Source organism: Suncus etruscus, chromosome 15 (assembly GCF_024139225.1).
Source record: "Suncus etruscus isolate mSunEtr1 chromosome 15, mSunEtr1.pri.cur, whole genome shotgun sequence".
In the NCBI taxonomy this organism is placed as follows: Eukaryota; Metazoa; Chordata; class Mammalia; order Eulipotyphla; family Soricidae; genus Suncus; species Suncus etruscus.
Window position 1 is genome coordinate 74,386,553 of NC_064862.1, and position 20,380 is coordinate 74,406,932.

At 54.0% G+C, this 20,380-nt stretch overlaps 1 protein-coding gene across 1 annotated transcript in view; it reads right to left on the bottom strand.

Annotated features, from left to right (window-relative positions):
* Window positions 1-7,975: 7,975 nt before the first annotated feature.
* COL26A1 (collagen type XXVI alpha 1 chain) overlaps window positions 7,976-20,380 on the bottom strand; it is a 93,179-nt gene continuing 80,774 nt past the window's right edge. The window contains exons 4-13 of the mRNA XM_049787866.1: window positions 15,308-15,369; window positions 14,640-14,790; window positions 14,019-14,117; window positions 12,911-13,039; window positions 12,017-12,100; window positions 11,740-11,792; window positions 11,011-11,046; window positions 10,175-10,222; window positions 8,913-8,997; window positions 7,976-8,245 (exon numbers count right to left, since the gene is read on the bottom strand). Coding sequence (XP_049643823.1) covers window positions 8,091-8,245; window positions 8,913-8,997; window positions 10,175-10,222; window positions 11,011-11,046; window positions 11,740-11,792; window positions 12,017-12,100; window positions 12,911-13,039; window positions 14,019-14,117; window positions 14,640-14,790; window positions 15,308-15,369 — 902 coding nt within the window. The 3' untranslated portion in view covers window positions 7,976-8,090. The remainder of the gene's footprint in view (window positions 8,246-8,912; window positions 8,998-10,174; window positions 10,223-11,010; window positions 11,047-11,739; window positions 11,793-12,016; window positions 12,101-12,910; window positions 13,040-14,018; window positions 14,118-14,639; window positions 14,791-15,307; window positions 15,370-20,380) is intronic.

Here is a 20,380-nt window from a genome sequence, read left to right on the forward strand (position 1 = left end):
TTCCTGGAAGGCAAAGATGGTTTGATTTACCAGAGTCATCCACCACGTGGCCAGAACAAAGGAAGAAAACTCATGTGGTCATGGCCTCATCAGTCCTCACTAAGCCAGAGCCTTAGTACAACACACCCAGGACTTACTTCTGGCTCTACACTCAGAAATTATTCCTGATGGTGCTCAGGTCATATGAGATGCTGGGGGTCGAACCCAAGTCAGCTACATGCAAGGCAAACACCCTTTACCTTAAATGTCTAGAATAAACAAATCCACTCAGATAGGAAATGGATCACTGGCAGGAATGGGGCATGGTGAAGAGGAAATGCTAATGAGAATAGACTTAATGCAGGGGTCTCAAACTTGCGGCCCATGGGCCGCAAATGGCCCCTCCATACAACATTTTGTGGCCCTGCCCTAGAGGAATCTTTTTTCTTGTTTTGTTTTGTTTTAGTTGTTTGGGTCACACCTCCCAATGTTCAAGGCTTACTACTGACTTTGCACTCAAGGATCAACCCAACTTTGCCTCCTGCGGCCCCCAGGTAAATTGAGTTTGAGACCCCTGACTTAATGGGAGAGGAATGGACCTAGCTTAAACCTGGATAGCAAATGAGGGGGCCACCCAATTCTGAGAACTGAGCAGAGAGCACTGAAATGGAACTTTCCAAGAATGCATTGGGGGGGGGGTGATTCCATTTCAACAGACTCCTCAGTAGAGAAAGCAGGTGAGACTCAGGCTTCCACAAAAGTGCAGATGTTCTAGACCCCAAGGTCATCGTGATGTGGGGGCTCTCCAGAAGATGGTTGAAGGGAAGGCACCAGATCCCACTGTCATCTCATTACACCATAGAGAAAGAGAAAGACATTTGCTTCTCTCTCACATTTCATGCCAACCATGGATTAGGGAAATTATTTTTGTATAAACCAGTGGCACTATGTTAAAGAAACTAATACGTAGTGTTTATATTCTTTCACTTATACTGTTTACCTTTTCTCTTTCCTTCTCTTCCTTACTTCATTTTCTTCTCTCCTTATATTGTTTACCTTTCTCTTTCCTTCTCTTCCTTACTTCATTTTCTTCTCTCCTTCCTTCCCTTTTTCTTTTGTCCTTCCCACTTTTTTTTTTTTTTTTTTTGGTTTTTGGGTTTTTGGGCTACACCCGGTGGTGCTCAGGAGTTACTCCTGGCTGTCTGCTCAGAAATAGCTCCTGGCAGGCACGGGGGACCATATGGGACACCGGGATTTGAACCAACCACCTTTGGTCCTGGATCGGCTGCTAGCAAGGCAAACGCTGCTGTGCTATCTCTCCGGGCCCATCCTTCCCTCTTTCTTTCTTTCATGTGTTGCATTCAGTTGACTTGGGTAATCATAAACTTTAAATCTTTTTCTATTATCATTAAATTCTTTCCCTCGTTAGGGAGGGAGGGAGAGAGAGAGAGAGAGAAGAGAGAGAGAGAGAGAGAGAGAGAGAGAGAGAGAGAGAGAGAGAGAGAGAGAGAGAGAGAGAGAGAGAGAGGTGAAAATCTGAAAAGAATGAACATTTAAAAGTGGCTTAAGAGGGGCCGGAAAGATAGCATGAAGGTAAGGCGTTTGCTTTGCATGCAGAAGGATGGTGGTTCAAATCCTGGCATCCCATATGGTCCCCCAAGCCTGCCAGGAGTGATTTCTGAGTATAGAACCAGGAGTAACTCCTGAGCGCTGCTGGGTGGACGCCCCCCTAAAAGTGGCTTAAGAGTCCCATTAGGGGACTGGAGATATAGCATTTGCCTTGTGTGCAGAAGGACGGTGGTTCGAATCCCAGCATCCCATATGGTCCCCCATGCCTACCAGGAGCGATTTCTTTCTTTCTTTCTTTCTTTCTTTCTTTCTTTCTTTCTTTCTTTCTTTCTTTCTTTCTTTCTTTCTTTCTTCTTTCTTTCTTTCTTTCATTCTTTCTTTCTTTCTTTATTTCTTTCTTTCTTTCTTTCTTTCTTTCTTTCCTTTCCTTCTTCCTTCCTTCCTTCCTTCCTTCCTTCCTTCCTTCCTTTCTTTCTTTCTTTCCTTCTTTCCTTCCTTCTTTCCTTCTTTCTTTCCTTCTTTCTTTCTTTCTTTCTTTCTTTCTTTCTTTCTTTCTTTCTTTCTTTCTTTCTTTCTTTCTTTCTTTCTTTCTTTCTTTCTTTCTTTCTTTCTTTTTCTTTCTTTCTTCTTTCTTTCCTTCCTTTCTTTCTTTTCTTTCTCTTCTCTTTCTTTCTTTCTCTTTCTTTCTTTCTTTCTTCTTTCTTTCTTCCTTCCTTTCTTTTTCTTTCTTTCTCTCTCTCTCTTTCTTTCTTTCTGTCTCTCTTTCTTTCTTTCTTTCTCTTTCTTTCTTTCTTTCTTTCTTTCTCTCTCTTTCTCTCTTTCTTTCTTTCTTTCTTTCTTTTCTTTTCTTTTCTTTTTTTTTTTTTTTTTTGGTTTTTGAGTCACACCCAGCAGCGCTCAATGGTTACTCCTGGCTCCAGGCTCAGAAATTGCTCCTGCCAGGCTCAGGGGACCATATGGGATGCCGGGATTCGAACCGCCGCCCTTCTGCGTTTAAGGCAGGGGTCTCAATTTACCTGGGGGCTGCAGGAGGCAAAGTCGGGGTGAGGCAGGGCCGCATAAGGGATTTCTCTTACCGAATATTCGCAATAAAAAATCGCATTAGTAAGAAAAAAAATCGCGGGCCGGAGAGATAGCATGGAGGTAAGGCATTTGCCTTTCATGCAGGAGGTCATCAGTTCGAATCCCGGCGTCCCATATGGTCCCCCGTGCCTGCCAGGAGCAATTTCTGAGCCTGGAGCCAGGAATAACGCCTGAGCACTGCCGGGTGTGACCCAAAAACCACACACACACAAAAAAAATCGCATTAAACATTTGCATACCCCAAACGGAACTGTTCGGGGTATGAGAATGTTTAATGCAATTTTTTTCTTACTAATGCGATTTTTTTGTTTGTTTGTTTTGTTTTGTTTTTGGATCACACCCGGCAGTGCTCAGGGGTTTTTCCTGGCTCCGAGCTCAGAAATCGCTCCTGGCAGGCACGGGGGACCATATGGGACGCTGGGATTTGAACTGATGACCTTCTGCATGAAAGGTAAACGCCTTACCTCCATGCTATCTCTCCAGCCCCTACTAATGCGATTTTTATTGCGATTATTCGGTAAGCGAATAATCGCGAATACTGCAATATTTGAAGGCTGGCCGCGGGCCACGAAATGTTGTACGGAGGGCCACAAACGGCCGGTGGGCCGCGAGTTTGAGACCCCTGGTCTAAGTCAAACGCCTTACCGCTGTGCTCTCTCTCAAGCCCCATCTTTTTTTTTTTTTTTTTTCTTAAGTGGTGGTGGTGGTGGGTGGAGGAGTGATTTCTGAGCATAGAGCCAGGAGGAACCCCTGAGCATTGCTGGGTGTGACCCAACAACAACAACAACAACAACAACAACAACAAAGAGTCCCCATCAGAAGAAGGCAAAATTGTGTGTGATACTTGGGATAAACAAGACTAATTGTGTTGAAGATTTCTCACGCAGTATACAAACATGGAATTAGTATGTCATACACTTGACATGAACATAATATGTCAATTATACCCCGGTTTAAAAATAATGATGTAAAAACCTCAAACTCTATCACTGTAAGCCTTTTCTTTCTATAGCTTGAGGCTGTGGAGCTGGGGTAGGGAAGGCACTTTTTTTTTTTTTTTTTTTTTGGTTTTTGGGCCACACCCGGTAACGCTCAGGGGTTACTCCTGGCTATGCGCTCAGAAGTCGCTCCTGGCTTGGGGGACCATATGGGACACCGGGGGATCGAACCACGGTCCGTCCTAGGCTAGCGCAGGCAAGGCAGGCACCTTACCTCTAGCGCCACCGCCCGGCCCCGGGAAGGCACTTTTGAGAGGAGTTAACTCGTCATTCACTGCTGCCCCTTCCCTTCGAGTCCTTTTGGTCTCCCTGCTTTTGCTGCGCCTTTTCTGGTTGCATGTAGAGTAATTTCTGCATTTCCTTCTCTCCTAGGCTTGGTTCACAGCATTCCTGGAGCTGGGGGCGCTTTCCTCCCGCTTTGGACTGCCCCCAGTTTTGGTTCACTGCGTTTTTCCTTCCTGTTCTCCCTGATCCCATCCACACCTTTAAAAATAGCAGCCTCGAAATGAAAATCGCTGCAAATCCGAGCCGCCATCTGTCCGGCCTGCTCCCAGCTGACCCACTCGCGTCCGCTCCAGCACAGGCGCAGGTGAACTGGACCACGTGGCCTCCCCTGGCCAATGGCCGGCTAGTAGAGATTCCTTCCCTTCCCTTCCCTTCCCTTCCCTTCCCTTCCCTTCCCTTCCTTCCTTCCTTCCTTCCTTCCTTCCTTCCTTCCTTCCTTCCTTCCTTCCTTCCTTCCTTCCTTCCTTCCTTCCTTCCTTCCTCTTTCCTTCCTCTTTCCTTCCTCTTTCCTTCCTTCTTCCCTCCCTCCCTCCTTCCTCACTCCCCCTTCCTTTCTACCCTCCTTCCTCTCCTCTTTCGTCTTTAGCTCACCATCTTCCTTCCCTCTTTTTCTCAGATCCTTCCTTCCCTTATTCCTCACTTTCTTTTCTTGTTCCTTCATCCCTTCCCCTTTCCTTGTTACTCTTTTCCTCCCTTCTTTTCCTATCTTGCTTCCTTTCTTTCTTCCTCATGTTCCTTATCTTCTTTTTCTTTTATTTTTTGGTTTTTGGATCACACCTGGCAACGCTCAGGGGTTACTCCTGGCTCCATGCACAGAAATCACTCCTGCCAGGCTTAGGGGACCATATGGGATGCCAGGATTTGAACCACCGACCTTCTGCATACAAGGCAAACGCTCTACCTCCATGCTATCTCTCCGGCCCCTATCTTCTTTTCTTTTTTTTGTAATTTTTGGGGTCACACCCGACAGTGCTCAGGGGTTGCTCCTGGCTTTATGCTCAGAAATTGCTCCTGGCAGGGTCAGGGGGCCATATGGGGTGCCAGGATTCGAACCACTGTCCTTCTGCATGCAAGGCAAACGCCTTACCTCCATGTTATCTCTCCGGCCCCCTTATCTTTTTTTTTTTAATCCTTCCTTTGCTTTCTTCCTTCCCTTCCCCCTCTCTAATACATGCTTTGACTCACCAATGAGAACAGTTCAGACAGCATAGGAAGTAATGACTTTGGGGCAGAATCCTTAGCATCTTCCTCAACTGATCTGGACTCCGTGGCCAGCTCCTTGTCTGGCTGTTTCCCCAGCCCAGTGGTCCTGGGTCCCCACTGATTCTGAGCCCTTGTATTTTTGTATATTTTCCCAATAGTTTATTTTTTGTTTTGCCAGTGACTGTCATTGAAGCAACTAAGAACCCATTGATACCCTGTTTTCTTTTCTTTTATTTCTTTTGGCTTGTTTTGGTGTGTGTGTGGGGGGTGGGCTACATCCATCATGCTTAGAGGTATTCCTGCCTTTGCACTCAGAAATTACTCCTGGCAGTCTTGGGGGACCATATGCAGGGTCAAACCTGGGCCAACCATGTGCAAGGCAAATACCTTCCCAGAGTGCTAAAGCTCCAGCCCCTTCCGTACATTTCTTATGGCCATTTTGCTAACTTTTCTTGACTTGTGATTGCTTTTTATATATTAGAGGTACCCACCTCTTATCCTATTTGTTGCAACCCTATTTTTGTCCTTCCCTAGTAAGTTCAATGCAATGGTCCTTGAATGCATGGAAGTTCACATTTTGGTATCACATTTCTGCTCTAACATCTCCTCCCCGCCACTGCTTTTCTATTTCAAAAGTTTTTGCTCACCTCGAAATCAAATATTTGTCTCTTTTGGGTTTGATGAGTTTCCTTTTAACATTTAATTCTTTAAAACCCTCTGGAATTTATTTTGGCATGTGGTGTGAAGGAAAGAGCTAATTTTACTTCTTTCCAAATAGCTAAGCAAATGTCCCGGCACCATTTATTGAATAATCTGTCGCCCCTTCCCATTTGCGCTGCCACCTCGGGCAGCAGAGATGCGGGTCGCTATGGAAACGGAGATGCCGGAGAGCATTTGTCCCCACGGCACCAGGGCTGATTCTTCCTTAATAAAGATGCATTTTTGGGTTTGCCTTTCCCCAAACCCTCCTGGGATGGCCATGTTGTGGAATGGAAAATTAATGTCCCGTTAACAACATGGGTTGTTGGGTTATGGGGGTGAGGTTTAAGAAAGAGGGGAGTCTATGGGTGAGGGAGGGAAGTTCTTTGCTCTTGTAGCACCCCCAGAGTGTGATGCAACGGGGCGGCTGAATGTTTAGGGTCAAGAAGACAAGCCAGGAACAGAATCAATAGGACAGTGGGAAGGGCATTTGCCTTGCATGTGGTCAACTGGGGTTGGATCCCTGGAACCCCATATGGTCCTGCAAGTCACATTAGGAGTAATTCCTGAGTGCAAAGCTGGGAATAAACCATGAGTGTTGCCTGGTGTGGCCCCAAAACAAAACAAGAAGACAATTCAAGGTCAAAAAAGGCAAAAGGGCCAGAGGGGTAGTATGGGGGGGGGTACTTGCCTTACAGGCCACAGACCGTTCACGTGCCCAACACCAATGCCACCAGGAGTGACCCCTGAGCACTGTACTCCTAGGTGTAACCCAAACACCAGAACTTTCAAGAGCTCCATTAAGTGTGGTGTAGACAGTGCGAACTGCAGGGCCACTGGCAGGGGTTAGAATTCGGGGACCTTGGCCCTTCCACGCATGCTCCGGGAACCTTGGGTGGGTCACATGACTGCCTTTGCCTTGATTTGCTCATGTACCATGATGACAGCCCCTGCTGTGTCGTGTGGGGCTGAGGGTTCAGAAAGTCCATACAGGGAATGGGGCAGCTCAGAATGATATCTAATGTGGGGGTGTCTCTTCTCTTTCTAGTCTTCCCTCCAAGTCATTGTCCCAGTAGGCTACTGGCCCTCTGGATGCCCATCCAGACTGACTCCTGGCTCTGTGCTCAGGGACCACTCCTGGTGGGACTCAGGGGCCCATATGGAGTGCTGAGGAAGGTCAAAGCCTAGGGGGTTGTGTCAAGGTGAGTGGTCAGCACAGTGTCCCCTGTAAGACGCTCTAAGGACAGGCCGGGAGGCCCCAAGGGAGCACTAAGAGGGGGCAGTATCTCAGGGTGTCACAAGGTCTGGGGATACTGACCAACTTCCTGATTGCCTCACTGGGGCTAATCCTGAGGGAGACACTGCACTAGGTGGGATTCTGCCAACTAAGAGGGGTGGCTCAGGGCAGGTGGGGGCACCAGTGAGAGGGAGGTGAGACCTGATGAGAAAAGGAAGTGCAGCCCTCTGTCCATGCCCTTCCTCCTCTGCACCCCAGCACACACCTGTTCCCCTTGTGTCCCCGACTCTGAGGGGCTCCCCAGGACAAGCCCTGTGCCCACCCAGACAGCAGCCCACAGCACGGAAGAGCACCTTTATTGCCAGGGGTACAGAGTCCTGCCCCTGACCTGCCGCCCCACCAAGGAAGCCCCCGGGCCCTGGGACCAGCCGCTGGGACAGACCCCGGCAGGGTAAGGGTTCCTGCTGGGGAGAGCACCCAGGTGGCACCAGCACCTGGGGCTGAGTTTGTGGGGGCACTGAGCCCAGCCCGGCCTAGAGGACTGACAGGGTTGGAGGGGGGGGTCCAGGCCCGAGTGATATGGCGACTGTGGGGTCACAAGCCAGGGTGGGGAGAAGCCCCAGGGCAAGTGTGGCAGCAGCTGCCTTTTCACTGCTGCCTGGAGTGTGGGGGGACAGAGGGCTCACCCCCCAGTATTCCCTCTTCTCCACTCAGGGGAGGGCTCAGGGCTAGAGGTGAAAACTGCTGGGAGGGCACGCTGAGGCAGCTGTCCCCCATCTCATAGCCTTGAATTGAATGTGAGTGACCCCCTGGGGAGTAGTGCTCAGGAGGGAGTGGGGACAGGTGCCCTCTTGGGTCATGGAGTCCCGAGCCCCTGAGCATCCTGTGAGGGGGCTGACAGCCTTGCTCCAGGGCTGTTGATTCCAAGAAGGGCTGGGGGGCTGGGAGGGGCCCTGGATCTGCTCCTGCCCCAATCCGGAGAGTCCATGCCTGGGGCCCCCATGGGCTGGAAGCTGCGGGTGCATCCTCTACATTCCTCACTGGGCCCTGCTGGTGCCCACACGTGGCTGTCCGGGGTCAGGGCCCAGCAGGGCAGCCAGGGAGCCTTCAGGCCGTGGCCCCCCACGCTTAATCTTCAGACCTCGAAGGGCCGCGTCCTGGCCTGAGCCCCCATCGGAGGAGGCCAGGGGATCTGGAAGGAGAGGAGGGGGTGCTTCAGACAGGGCAAGGGGACCCCCAAAGGGGAGGGTGGAGGACACATGGTCTGTCCCTGTGTCCCCCATTCCCTACCCTCTGCTTTCTCATCCTCGCCCCTTTATTCAGCCCTTCACCCATTCCTCCTCTGTCCTTCATCCCTTCATCACTTCACTTGACATCCCTGAGGGGTGTTAAATACCCCCCGGATGTTGGGGACACCCCAGGATAGAGACTCTGAGGGCCCCCTGCAGAGCAGACAGGCTTCCTGGAGGAGGAGGCCTGTGAGCAGAGCCCAGGTTGGGGCCAGCATCCAGCAGTGGGGGGCTGAAGGCTAGAGCAATAGCACAGCACGGAGGAAATTACTTTGCATGCCACAGACCCAAGTTCGATCCCGACGCCCCATATGGTCCCCCGAGTACCACCAGAAGTGAACCATCTGAGTACAGAGCCAGGAGCCAGCTGGCTCTTTTGTGACCCCAAAACAGAAACAGCAGTGGGGAATGGGCTAGAAAATGCATGTGGAATCCTTGGTCTCCAGCTATGCTCCTGTAGCTATGGGGGGGGGGGGGGCGCGGGGTTTGAGCTGGGCAGAGTCAGCCATGGGGGAGTTCAGCCTGAGAATGGCCACAAGGAGGGAGGAAGAAGGGGGGATACCCCCTCACCGTGGACCCCTATCATGTGCTCCAGGATGAGGACTCTCTCAGCCAGGATCTTCAGTGCTTCCCTCAGTTGCTGCACCCCCTCACCCTGCAGGAAAGAGGAAGGAGCCCCCATTAGCATCACCAGGGTCCCCTCTGTGGCCACCAGCACACTAGCAGTCAGTGCTGGGTGCAGACAAACACCCTGGAGCTCTGAAACGACAGCCCAGGGCCTGGAGGGACAGCCTGGGACGACCTGTCCCTTGACTGTAGCCCTCACAGTCTGTCCTGCCTGGCCCATGGTGGAGATGGGGGGGCCCTCAGGGCTGGGCCTCAGGAGAGAGGAGGGAGCGAGGACAGGCTGGCTTGGGGGCAGTGAGCACTAATGTGAGATTCAAATCTGCAGTTATGGGCCCGGAGAGGTAGCACAGTGGTGTTTGCCTTGCAAGCAATCAATCCAGAATCTAAGGTGGTTGGTTCGAATCCCGGTGTCCCATATGGTCCCCCGTGCCTGCCAGGAGCTATTTCTGAGCAGACAGCCAGGAGTAACCCCTGAGCACCACCGGGTGTGACCCAAAAGCCAAAAAAAAAAAAAAAAAAAAATCTGCAGTTATGGCCCCAGCAAACTCTGGGCCCTTTCTCTGGCTCAGTTAGGGCATTTGAATTGACTCAGCTCCAACCAGGAGGTGTCATGGAGGGTCCTTGTCCCAAGGAGCCCCACCTCCAAGGGTCATAGATAAGGCCTTGACCCCTGCCACTCGCATGTAACTGGGGAGCAGGGTCAAAAGGAATGGCTCATCTGACCTGCCTGCTGGCTCCTGAGCCCATCCTTGCTGCTGTGGCGCCAGCCTCCTCCTCCAGCTCCAATCTCACAAGAATCTCTTAAAACTCCTCCTCTAGCTGCTGCCACCAAGACCAAAAATCTCCACAGATGCCCCCCACCTTGGCCTCTTAGCACTTCCCCAAGTGGGGTCACTTAGGGGGTATATCTGCCCACTGGGCAAGCTTCTCTGAGCACTGAGTATCAGAAGCTCCTTTGCACCCCCTCTGGGCACCTATGGGTGCCAATCCTCACCCCCAGTCTCCTGCACTGTACCCCTCAGTTTGCAGTAGGGGCCATGGGGGCTGTACCTATGAGCAGAAGGGTCCCTGGACCTCCCTTAGAGGATCTTCTCAGCCTTTGGCACAGTGCTCCTTGAGGGAAGCCCCCCATATGTCCCCATGAGCCGGGACCCCCCTTATTCTTGGATGAGCCTCCCCCCCCCCCCCCCCCCCCGGCCAGTTACCTCAGCAGCGGCCTGATCTGCATCCTGCCCTTTCCCGCCAGGCTCCCCCTGCGAGGAGAGACATGGTCAAGTATTGGGTACTGCACTCTCTCAGCAGGGGCTGGGCTGAGAAGTGGGGATGGCCCTGGCCCTCCACACAGGGTATGGGGGTGTACTTAGGGATCTGGAGTAACTTCCCTAAAGGGGCTGGGAGACCTCGAGATCAGCCCAGCCCCATGTGCAAGGCCGCTGGTGACCTGGGGCAGGCCTCCCATACCTGTTCCTCAAGGCTCATGCCAGTCGGGAGCATCCAGGTCTGTGGATATTAGCATTCTTGGGGGGCCCACTGGGCCAGACACGTGTCCCAGATGGGCCCAACTTTGGGGATTCAGCCCCAAAGTCCCTAAGCTCCGCTGAGACCAGCTGTGTGGATGTGGGCAGGTGACTTAACATCTCAGAGTCCTGTGGCTAGACTGGCTCAAAGGGACATGGGGGGGGGTGAGCACAGTAGTTCCATGAGGGGGTGTCCCTAATGCAGGTGCCAAAGGCCCAAACAAGCATGGAAAAGGTGGAGGCTCAGCTCACGGGACCAGCTGTGAGAAGGGTCTGTGCTGGGGCGTCTGAACTACTCCTTTCTGGGGGTTCAGAAAAGTGCAGGTCCCAGTGGCTGGGCAGTCAGCACCCTGACTCAAGGCCCAGCTCTCTGCAGAGACCTCAGGACACCCCCTTCTTGGGGCACTGTCTTTCAACCCTGCTAAGGGCAGATTCTGCTCAGACCCGCCACTAGGGGGTGTCCTGACACCTTCCCAGCATCTTGGACAAGCCCCCCAAGATTTCACCCCCAGACCCCCACTCACAGCAGGGGTCGTCACACTCCGCTCTGCAGCTGGACCCTGTGGAAAGGTCACCAGAGAGTCAGTGCTTCCCTTCCCTCCCCGCTGCATTTGGAACTCCCCTAAACGGGCAGGGGAGGGTGGGTGGGGATCTGGGTGATCCCAGATGAGCCTCATCTTCCCACTAGGATGTGGGCAGGACTCACATGAAGAAAGGGGTGAAACTCAACATGAAGACACCCCAGGGCACCCCACCTAGACACCTGTCCTACTGTAACCGGCCCCCAGCAGAGTCACCTTGAAATACACTCCAGAGGGCAGAACTGTCCCACCCGGCCACCCCAGAGCCCCCACCCAATAGTGAGAGCATAGTAGGACAGGGTCCAGCTGTGGCTTCTGCTGGGGTGCAGGGATACGGGGGATCCATTAGGACTGGACCACCTCACCCCACACCCACCACCAATCTCATTCTCCTTTGTCCCCCAAAATATCCACCAGTAAGTGTCCCCTCAAAAGTCACACAACTCCATGCAAAAGGAGTTCAGGGTCTCATGAGCTTAAGGTTCAAGGTTCATGAGTTTTGGATTTAGATTTTGTTATTTAGGGGTTCATGAGTTTGGAGTTCAGAGGTCCCCATCAGAACATGGGGGCCTCGGTGAGCTCAGCATGGGGCGTGGGGCCAGGGGAAGAGAGTCTGCTGGGCTTGGGAGCTGCATTACAGGAAACCCCCACCCCCAAAGAGTATCACCTTACCTGGGACCCCGGCACTCCAGGGGGTCCTGGGGGCCCATGTGGGCCAGGAGGACCTGTCAGCAGAGTCAGAAATTGTCATCAGGGCCAAGAAGCCCCTGCTCTCCCACCCAGGTGGAGGAATGTCTGAATCCCCCAGCCCCCAGATTACACCCCTTGCTTTCAGATTGTATCCCCAAAGCCCTGATGCTTCCATTTTCCAACCCTGCTGACCCCTTCACATCCACATTCCACCAACCCTGTCCTGAACTAGTCTGGCCTAGCACCCTCTAAGTCTCACCTGGAGGGCCTGGGGGGCCACGGGGCCCTGGGACCCCTGCCAGCACCGTGTCCACAGCGGCCGAACCCAGTTGAGTGTCCGAATCTAGGGGAGCGCAGAGGTCCCACTGAGACGGGCCCTGTGGGGTCTCCCAGCACTGGGTGGGTGGGTGGCGAAGAGCACACAGGGGCCAGGTCGAAGTGCTCCACATCCGGCATCCATTCCTTCTGGAATATTCTAGGCCCTGCACCGGTCCTGCTCACCAGAGCTCCCAGCCAAGCTCTCCTTTGGACTCCACCCCATATGTTGCCTGTGCCCAATTGGCTCACTCAAGTCACCTCCTCTGTGCACCCCCTGGAACCCTACAGCCTCCATCAGGACCCCTGAGTTAGAAGGGGTTCATCTCCCTGTGGGGCTCCACAGAAAATCCACAGGACATCACCCCTTCTCCTATTCTCTCCTGAGCCATAATTGTCAGTCCCAAAATGGGGGTTTCTCTTTCCAGGGACCCCAGTCTCATGACCAGGGAACCTGAAATCTGTAGGTTCAGGGGGGCAGAGGCTCTTCTGAAGGGAGTTCTAAGGCCCCAAAGCTCTTCCCAAGCATAGCCTGAGCCTCCCGAGGAGCAAGGACCTGGTGACCAGCCATGCCTGGGGTCCCCACTAGCACCTACTGCACCCAGTCCAGCCTTTTTGGAACCTTGCCCCTACAAGCAACAAACACCAGTCCTAGGGTTCCTCCTGAACAGCCTCCTCCATCTTCCACTCAGGCCATGGGGGGACAGGGACCTGGTGCCAAGCAAGTCCTGGGTTTCGTGGGGTGGAGCTCAGGGGTCACCGGGGCCAGATCCAGCCAGGGCCACCCCACCCACAGGTTCAGGAGTACCCAGGGCCAGGGTCCGACCCCCACACTCACTGGCCTTGTCCGAGGGCTGCAGGGAGTAGAGGACGCCGTGGGGGCTGCCTGCAGGGCCCGGGGGGCCAGGGGGGCCGGGGCGCCCCATTTCACCTGGAAGCCCACGGGGGCCAGGGGGCCCCAAGAGGCCTGAAAGGGCAGAAGATGAGATGTGAAGGGGCTGAGGACAGAATGAGAGGTGGAAAGGGGTGTGTGGGACAGGAACGGAACCTGAGAAGGGTGCAAGTACTACCCACAGACATTCCCCTTGGATGTAAGAACTGGGGGCCTGGCTGAAGGGAGGTTGACCCCAGCTCTGCGCCAGGAGCACCAGGGTTCCCCAGAACCCAGCAGAGAGCACTACCAGAGGCCAACCCGGCCAGGGTGATCTGGGCTCTGGCATGTCAGCGGATCCCACCAGTCAGCAGATTCTGCAAGTGTCTCTGGATCCTTTAGGGAAATTGGTGTCTATAGGACAATGGTTCCTGTGGTGGTCTTGGTTTAACCGATTCATGGGGTCAGTAGATCCCCAGGAAAGTCAGTGGATCCTTGGGGGAGTCGGATCTGGGGCCCATCAGATTCCGTTGGGGGCAGTGGATTCCTCAGTGGTTGGTATATTCTGTGAGGTTGATGGAACCCTGGGGGTCAGTGGATCGCTTGGGGGTGAACTCCATGAGAATTCAGTAGGTCCTATTGGTTGGAAGATCTATAGGGTCGGTAGATCCCCAAAAAAGTTAGGGTTCCTAGTGGGTCATTTGCTCGTGGACCCCTCAGGGAGTAGAGAATCTCACAGGGGTTCAGTGAATCACTCTAGGAGTCAGTAGATTCAGGAGATCCTATCGGTGAGTGGATCTACAGGATCTACAGGAGGCTGGTAGATCCATCAGGGGTCAGCAGTATGGGGTGTGGTTGACAGGAGGGGCCCTCTAGCCTCTTTCTCTTCATTCCTTTCTCTTCCCTCCCTCCCTTCCTTCTTCCCACTCTCACTACCTGGCCTGTTTCCTGGAGGCTTAATGGGGGACTCTATGGGACGAGACAGTTAGGGGTCCCAGCAATCTCTAGGGGTGCCAGGACACCTGTCTGCTCCTGTGTCCCCTCAGACATTTTCAGGCTGCTCAGGGGTCCTTACCGGGTGGCCCTGCTGGGCCCTTCTCTCCTGCTTGGCCCCGGTCCCCCTTGGAGCCTGGGGGCCCAGCAGGGCCTGGAGCTCCCATCTGCCCGGGGGGCCCTGAGGAGAGAAAGAGAGAGAGAGACAAGGCTGAGAATCAAACTGGGAGAGCCCGACCCAGTCCTCTGCCCCCACATAAAGGTGGGGAAACTGAGGCCCAGAAAGGTTGGTGGAAGGGGCGTGGAGGTTGGAGCCACGAGAGGCCCGCAGGACTGATACAGGAACGGCTAAAACCTAGAAAGAGTGTGTAGCCAGCAGGGGGGTCCAACTGGGGTCTGAAAGGGGTGAAGGTCTGCAGGGTGCGAGCGCCCACCCAACCAGGTTCAGTTTCCAGGGGTTCTAGGCCCTGTTTGTGGGGTCGTGCGCCACCTAGTGGCCATTCCTGGAACTACAAGCTCCTGGTTTGGACGGTCCGGGTGGACTGCTGGTGACCAGGGGCCAGGCCGGATGCGGACTGTCAGGGGACACGGGCTTCCCGTCGGGGCTCAGCGTCACAAACAGCGGCCACGGCTCTCCCCAGATTACTAGAACCCTGACTGATGCCACCCCAGTTTGGAGCCTGTTCCCAAGGGACCCACTTACCCGCCGGGCCCGTGGGCCGCCTCCTGCGGATGCCAGGCTGTGCCAGGGGAATGGCGTCGGGCAGAAAGTCCTCGTTCCAGGGCGGAGGGCTGCTCTGGGGAAGGTCATTGTCTGGGCCCGAGGGGTGACCAGCCGCCTCCAGTAGGAGCACCTGAGTGGAGGAGAAGTGGGCAGAGGTGAATCAGGCAGGCGGGTCCACATTGCCCATCTGCTACCCTTCGTGGGACTGACCCTGCCACAGGCTCCCACCTCTTTCTCATCCTGCATTCTCTCCAGGAAACAGACAGGCCAGGTAGTGAGAGTGGGAAGAAGAGAGGGAGGGAGGGAAGAGAAAGGGAGGGAGGGAACGAGGCTAAAGGGCCCCTCCTGTCCAGGCAGAGTCCTGAACCTGTCAAGTTCAAGAACCTGTCAAGAACCTGTCCTGCCCTGTCCTGTCCCCCGATAAAGCCCCCTGGTTGTTGTGGGCCCCACCTCCCTGTGTCTCCAATTTGGAGGGCCCTGGGGTACTGCCCCCAGAGTGCCCATCTGGGCCCTGTAGCACCTAAACCCAGCTGCTCCATCACAGGCCTCCCAGTGCTCCCCAGGGCTCCCATCCCAGCCAGCTCATCACCCTGGTGCTCCCCGGATCTCCCCAGTATTCCGGGCCCAGCCAGCTTCAGCTGCCTGACCTTGGCCTCCAGCGTGGTCAGCCTGTCGCTCATGTCACTGAGGCGGGAACAGTTCATACATTCTGGAAGAGAAGGGGTGTGTGCGATGGGCTGAGGCCTCTCCTGGCAGGTGGGGAAAGCACCAGGCATTTGTCAGAAAACTTCTACCCATCCTGCAGGGCCTCATTCTTAGGGTCCTCTCCTCCAGGCAGCCTGCCTGGTCTCCCTGGAGCCAGAATTGATGCTGCTCCTGAGAGAAGCTCCAGCTCACGTGCCTCAGTGCCCAGTACCAAGGAAGGGTCTGAGGTACCTAGGAATCCAAAATGGCCCTCGAGGAGGTTGGAGAGATAGCACAGTGGTAGGGCATTTGCCTTCTTTGCATGCAGCTGACCTGGGATGGACCTGGGTTCAATTTCTGGAATCCCATATGGTTTCCTGAGCCTGCCAGGAGTGATTTCTGAGCACTGGGTCAGGAGTAACCCCTGAGTGCCACCAAGTGTGGTCCAAAAACAAAACAAAATAAAACAAAAAAGTCAAAAACATAAAATGGTCCTCTGACCCTGAGGGCCATAGCACAAGTAGACAAGTGAAAAGCCAGGGATGGAAAGGGCTGCTCTGGACTGAGAGGATACCCTAGGGCACTAGAGCCAGTTGGGCTGGGGGTAAACAAAGAAGACTGCCTGGAAGTAGTGGCATGGATAGATTGTAGGAAGGAGCAGGAGGGAGTAAGAGAAAGCTGGGAGGAGTAGAGAGGAATAAGAGGGAGTGGGTATAGGGGGAGGAGGAGGGATTAAGGAGAGCAAGGAGTGGGGGACATAAGGAGGAGTAGGGTTGAGTAGGAGGGAGCAGAAGGGAGATGAAGGGTGCCCCAGCAGCCTAGGGAATAGACGGGAAATGCCAGAGCCCTGCACCCCATTCTGGTATTTGAGGAACAAACAAGCCTATATAGGGGGTCAGGGAGGCTAGGAGGGCTCCTGGGATGTTTCTGGAAAGTACTGTCTTCACCCAGTGTTTGTTCAACATTGGTGCCCCCTTGGCCTTGGCAGGTGAATATGTCCTGGCTGCCATGGGCAGGTGCCTGAGGAGCTCGGGGCGCATGGGGATGAGGGTGGGGGTTTGAGGCCACCAGCCAGGTGGGTGCTCTGGATGGGCAGTTTTCCGGCTTCCAGTGTCTCTACATTTTTTTCTTTTGTTTGTTTTTTGGGCCACACCTGGTGGCCAGGTGCTCAGGAGTTACTCCTGGTTCTGTGATCCAGGAATCTGATCTCAGAACTCAGGGGACCACATGGGATGCCAGGGATCAAACCTGAGTACAAAGTAAACATCCTACCCCTTGTGCTATCACTCCAGCCCCGTCCCCACATGTTTGGACGTCAATGGCACCACCCAGAGCCCTCCTGGGCCCACTCACTTCCTGGCACCTCTGGCAGGCACACAATCAGAAGACCTCGGCCCAGTGTAGCAATCGAAGCAGGTAGGCGAGCATGTCTGCATGTGTGCACAAGAGCTGTGTCCATGCATGTCTACATACATGTGGGTGTTTGTCCATGCAGCCACACACATGTGTGTCTACATAGGTCTACATAAACAAGTGCATGTTGATACGGATGTACATACATACATACATATATGTGTCTGCATGGGCCTGGTTCAAGCCTGCCTGCTTATGAGTCTATGTAGACTCGATATCTGTGTGCTAGTGTGCCCGTGTACATTTTTATGTGCATCGATTGTGTGTGTGTGTGTGTATATATATATATATATATGCATCAACATGCCTGTATATGTGTGTGCCCGTGTGTGTTTGTGCATGGCCCATGGAAGGATGAGTACATCTTAACTCCAGGACCTGAGAGGTCCCTCTCTGTACCCGTTTCCCTATCTGTCCGCTCTCTCACCCTTGACCTCTCAGAGGTCTACCCACCAGCGCTGCTGCCAGGCAGGGCATGTGGCCAGACTCAGAACCCCTTTTCAGGACCCTGGCCCCCGAGACCTGGGTTCTGAGAGTGTTGCTCCTGGGACAAACATTGGCTCTGGAATTAGGGGACACCAGCTCCCCCTGACAGAGGTCCCCGGAGCAGTGGGGCATCACCAGTCGGGCCTGAAGAGACCCCAACTTCATGTGGAAACTTTTCTTCCCTTCAACTTACACCAAAGCTGCACAACTCGGGAGATGCCACGGGGGCCAGGGCTGAACCAGGCTCATTCATAGGCCCTCACCCCTGCACCATCCATCTCTCAAGACCCAGGATACACTTTTCTGAGAAGCAGAATGACCGGGAGGAGGTCTCAAGAGAGAAGGGAAAAAGAAGTTCCAGAACATTCCACAGGGGGAGCAGCAAGAAGTAATAACTGGTGCAGACAGATAAACTGGAGAAAGTGAGGGTTCCCTGTCCGGTTCTGGGGGACGAAACTCCAGGCTAGGGAACAGAGCAATGGCACAGCAAACAGGAGGGCATTTGCCTTGCACATGGCTGGTCCAATTTCAATCTTTGGCATCCTATATGGTCCCCTGAGCCTACCAGGAGTGATTCCTGAGTGCAGAGCCAGGAGTAACTCCTGAGCACTGCCAGATGTGGCAACACACACACACACACACACACACACACACACACACACACACACACAATTGAACAAGTCCCCAGAAAACCACAGTAAAGGTAGGACTCAGTCTGTGTTGGAAGCAATGTGAGACTGAGGTGCGGAGGTGGAAAGGGGGGGGGGGGGGCTCTTGCTCCTGTTTGCCTTTGTTTTGTTATTGTGGTTTGTTTGGGGGCAACCCTTGTCAGTATTCTGGGCTAACTCCTGCTCAAGGGTCACACCTTATGGTGCTCAGGAACTTTATGGGATGTTGGAATCGAACCTGGGTTGCTGTGTGCAAGGCAAGCGCTCTTCCCACTGTGTTATCACTTGAAGACAAGTGCTTGGCCATGGCTGGGCCTCCCATACACTCTGGTCCTTGGGGCTCCGCTGACCTGACTAGCCATGTCCAGACTCCTCTGCCTCCTCCTCCATCCACACCAGCACTCAGGATTGAAGGGTAGACCACACCCATAAAATCCACCTTAATTTTAAGAACTACCAAGTTGGCTTAGCAAGAATGACTGGAAGACAAAGCCAGCTGACGCTCAGTCAACCAGATTCAAATAGCAAATAAATACCTGGGAAATTAGGGGTCCAGAGTGAGGAAATAGCAGGGAGGGCATGGGTCTTGCAGACTTGGGGAACAGTGTGACATGGCTCGGACCCTGGGCTGGCAGGGAAAGGTCCCACCTGTGCCTCGTGAGTTGAGAACCTGAAGAACACAGCTGGGTGCTCTCAAGGCAGGGTGGATCGGGGATAGGCAGGTGTGGCATACAGATGTGACTAGTGTGTGAGAACATGCCCAGGGGTCCTGGGAACCTCCCAGACTAGGGGATCTGCAGCCTGGTGGGACTGGCACAAGCAGCAGACCTACTCGAGGCTTCTGATCTTTTTTTGGGGGGGGTCACACTCGGCAGTGCTCAGGGTTTACTCCTGGCTCTATGCTCAGAAATAGCTCCTGGCAGGCATGAGGGACCATACGGGTTGCCAGGATTCGAACCCTGTCCGTTCTGAATCGGCTACATGCAAGGCAATCACCCTACTTTGCTATCTCTCTGGTCTCTTTGGCTTCTGATCTTTTGTCCTGTTTGGTTTGATTTTGGGGCCACACATGATGGTACTCAGGGCTGACTCCTGGCTTTGTACTCAGGGATCATTCCTGGTGGGGCTTGAGATGCTCGGACATCCAACCCACGTCAGCCCCACTCAAGGCAAACATCTGGCCCTTGTTTGTTTGTTTGTTTTGGGGACACACTTGGGAGGCTTGGAAGAAGAGCTGACTTCCCTGAGTCCAGAGCAGGGGGGACCCTAAGGGAAAAGCAGGGCAGAGTAGGGATACCCCGCTTCTAGGAAGGTGGCGGTCAATCTCTGCAGAGTCCTACCAATTGAGAGCAGGGATGGGATGGTGAGGGGAAGGCAGGGTCCCAGCAGCCCGGTTCTCCCTCCATGCATAGCAGATACGTTGCCCAATGGCTGGTTGTGTCGTGAGGACCCAGTGGCCACTCAGGCATGTGGCATGTGGTGTGGACCCCGCAGTCGCCAATGAGGAATGGGGGGCACACCAGGGCTGCGGCCTCAGAGCAAACCCTGCTGAAGAGTTTTAGGGACGCAGGTGTGGATGAGAAGCTTCAAGAACCTGCTGTGGTGAGAGAAAAACCATTGAGAGGCATCTACACTCCACATGATCCAGTTGGGTCCTGCAAAATCACACTGTCCACACTCTTTCCTGCGGGGAGGCCACCCTCACCACCGGCAGGGCCTCCCCCACCTGCTCCAGTTCAAAATGACCCCAAGCATTGGAAATGCAATACCGAGAGGGTCCGAAAGGGGCCTCAAAAATAGCTTAGGTGGGGGTCCTGGGATGAGGGGGCTGGCTAAGCTGGGGCGTGAGAAACCCTAAATTCCCTACTCGATTCACTCAAGAGCTTGGGAGGGCTGGAAACTTGTTCTGGGGGAGCATCTAGCAGGGGCATCTAGCTCCTGGCAGACTCCGGGTGGTCCGGAAAGGCCCATAGAATGGTGGGAATTGCCCTTCTCCTTGGGGATCATCATGGTGGGGGCGGGACACCCCAGGCACAGCATGTCCTAGAGAAGATGGGGTCCGGGAGCAGCCCAAATGCCCCTGAGCACCGTGGCTGGCAGGAACAGGGCTCAGGAGCTGATGCCATTGTGGCCCGGCCCACAGCTTCCAACCGCACTGCCCAGAGGCTAAAATTAGGTTGAGGGAATCCAGGCAGTCGCTTGGGCTTTTCCAAGGCAAACAGAGGTGCGGCCCGTGGGTGGTAGCTGGACACAAGCCCGGGACCTGAGAGCAGATGGAGCCCAGCCCTGAAGTCCACAGGGGAGAGAGGTGGGGGGATCTTTCATTCTTCCCCCAGGAAGACCCCCAGGCTAGCTTGCCACCCACTGGGGCATCCTGGTTGGCCCCATTCATTGGTGATTCAAAGGGTGATCAGGGCAGAAATAAGTAGTTTAACCCCTGGGTGTCTACTCACACCCCGCCTGACCCAG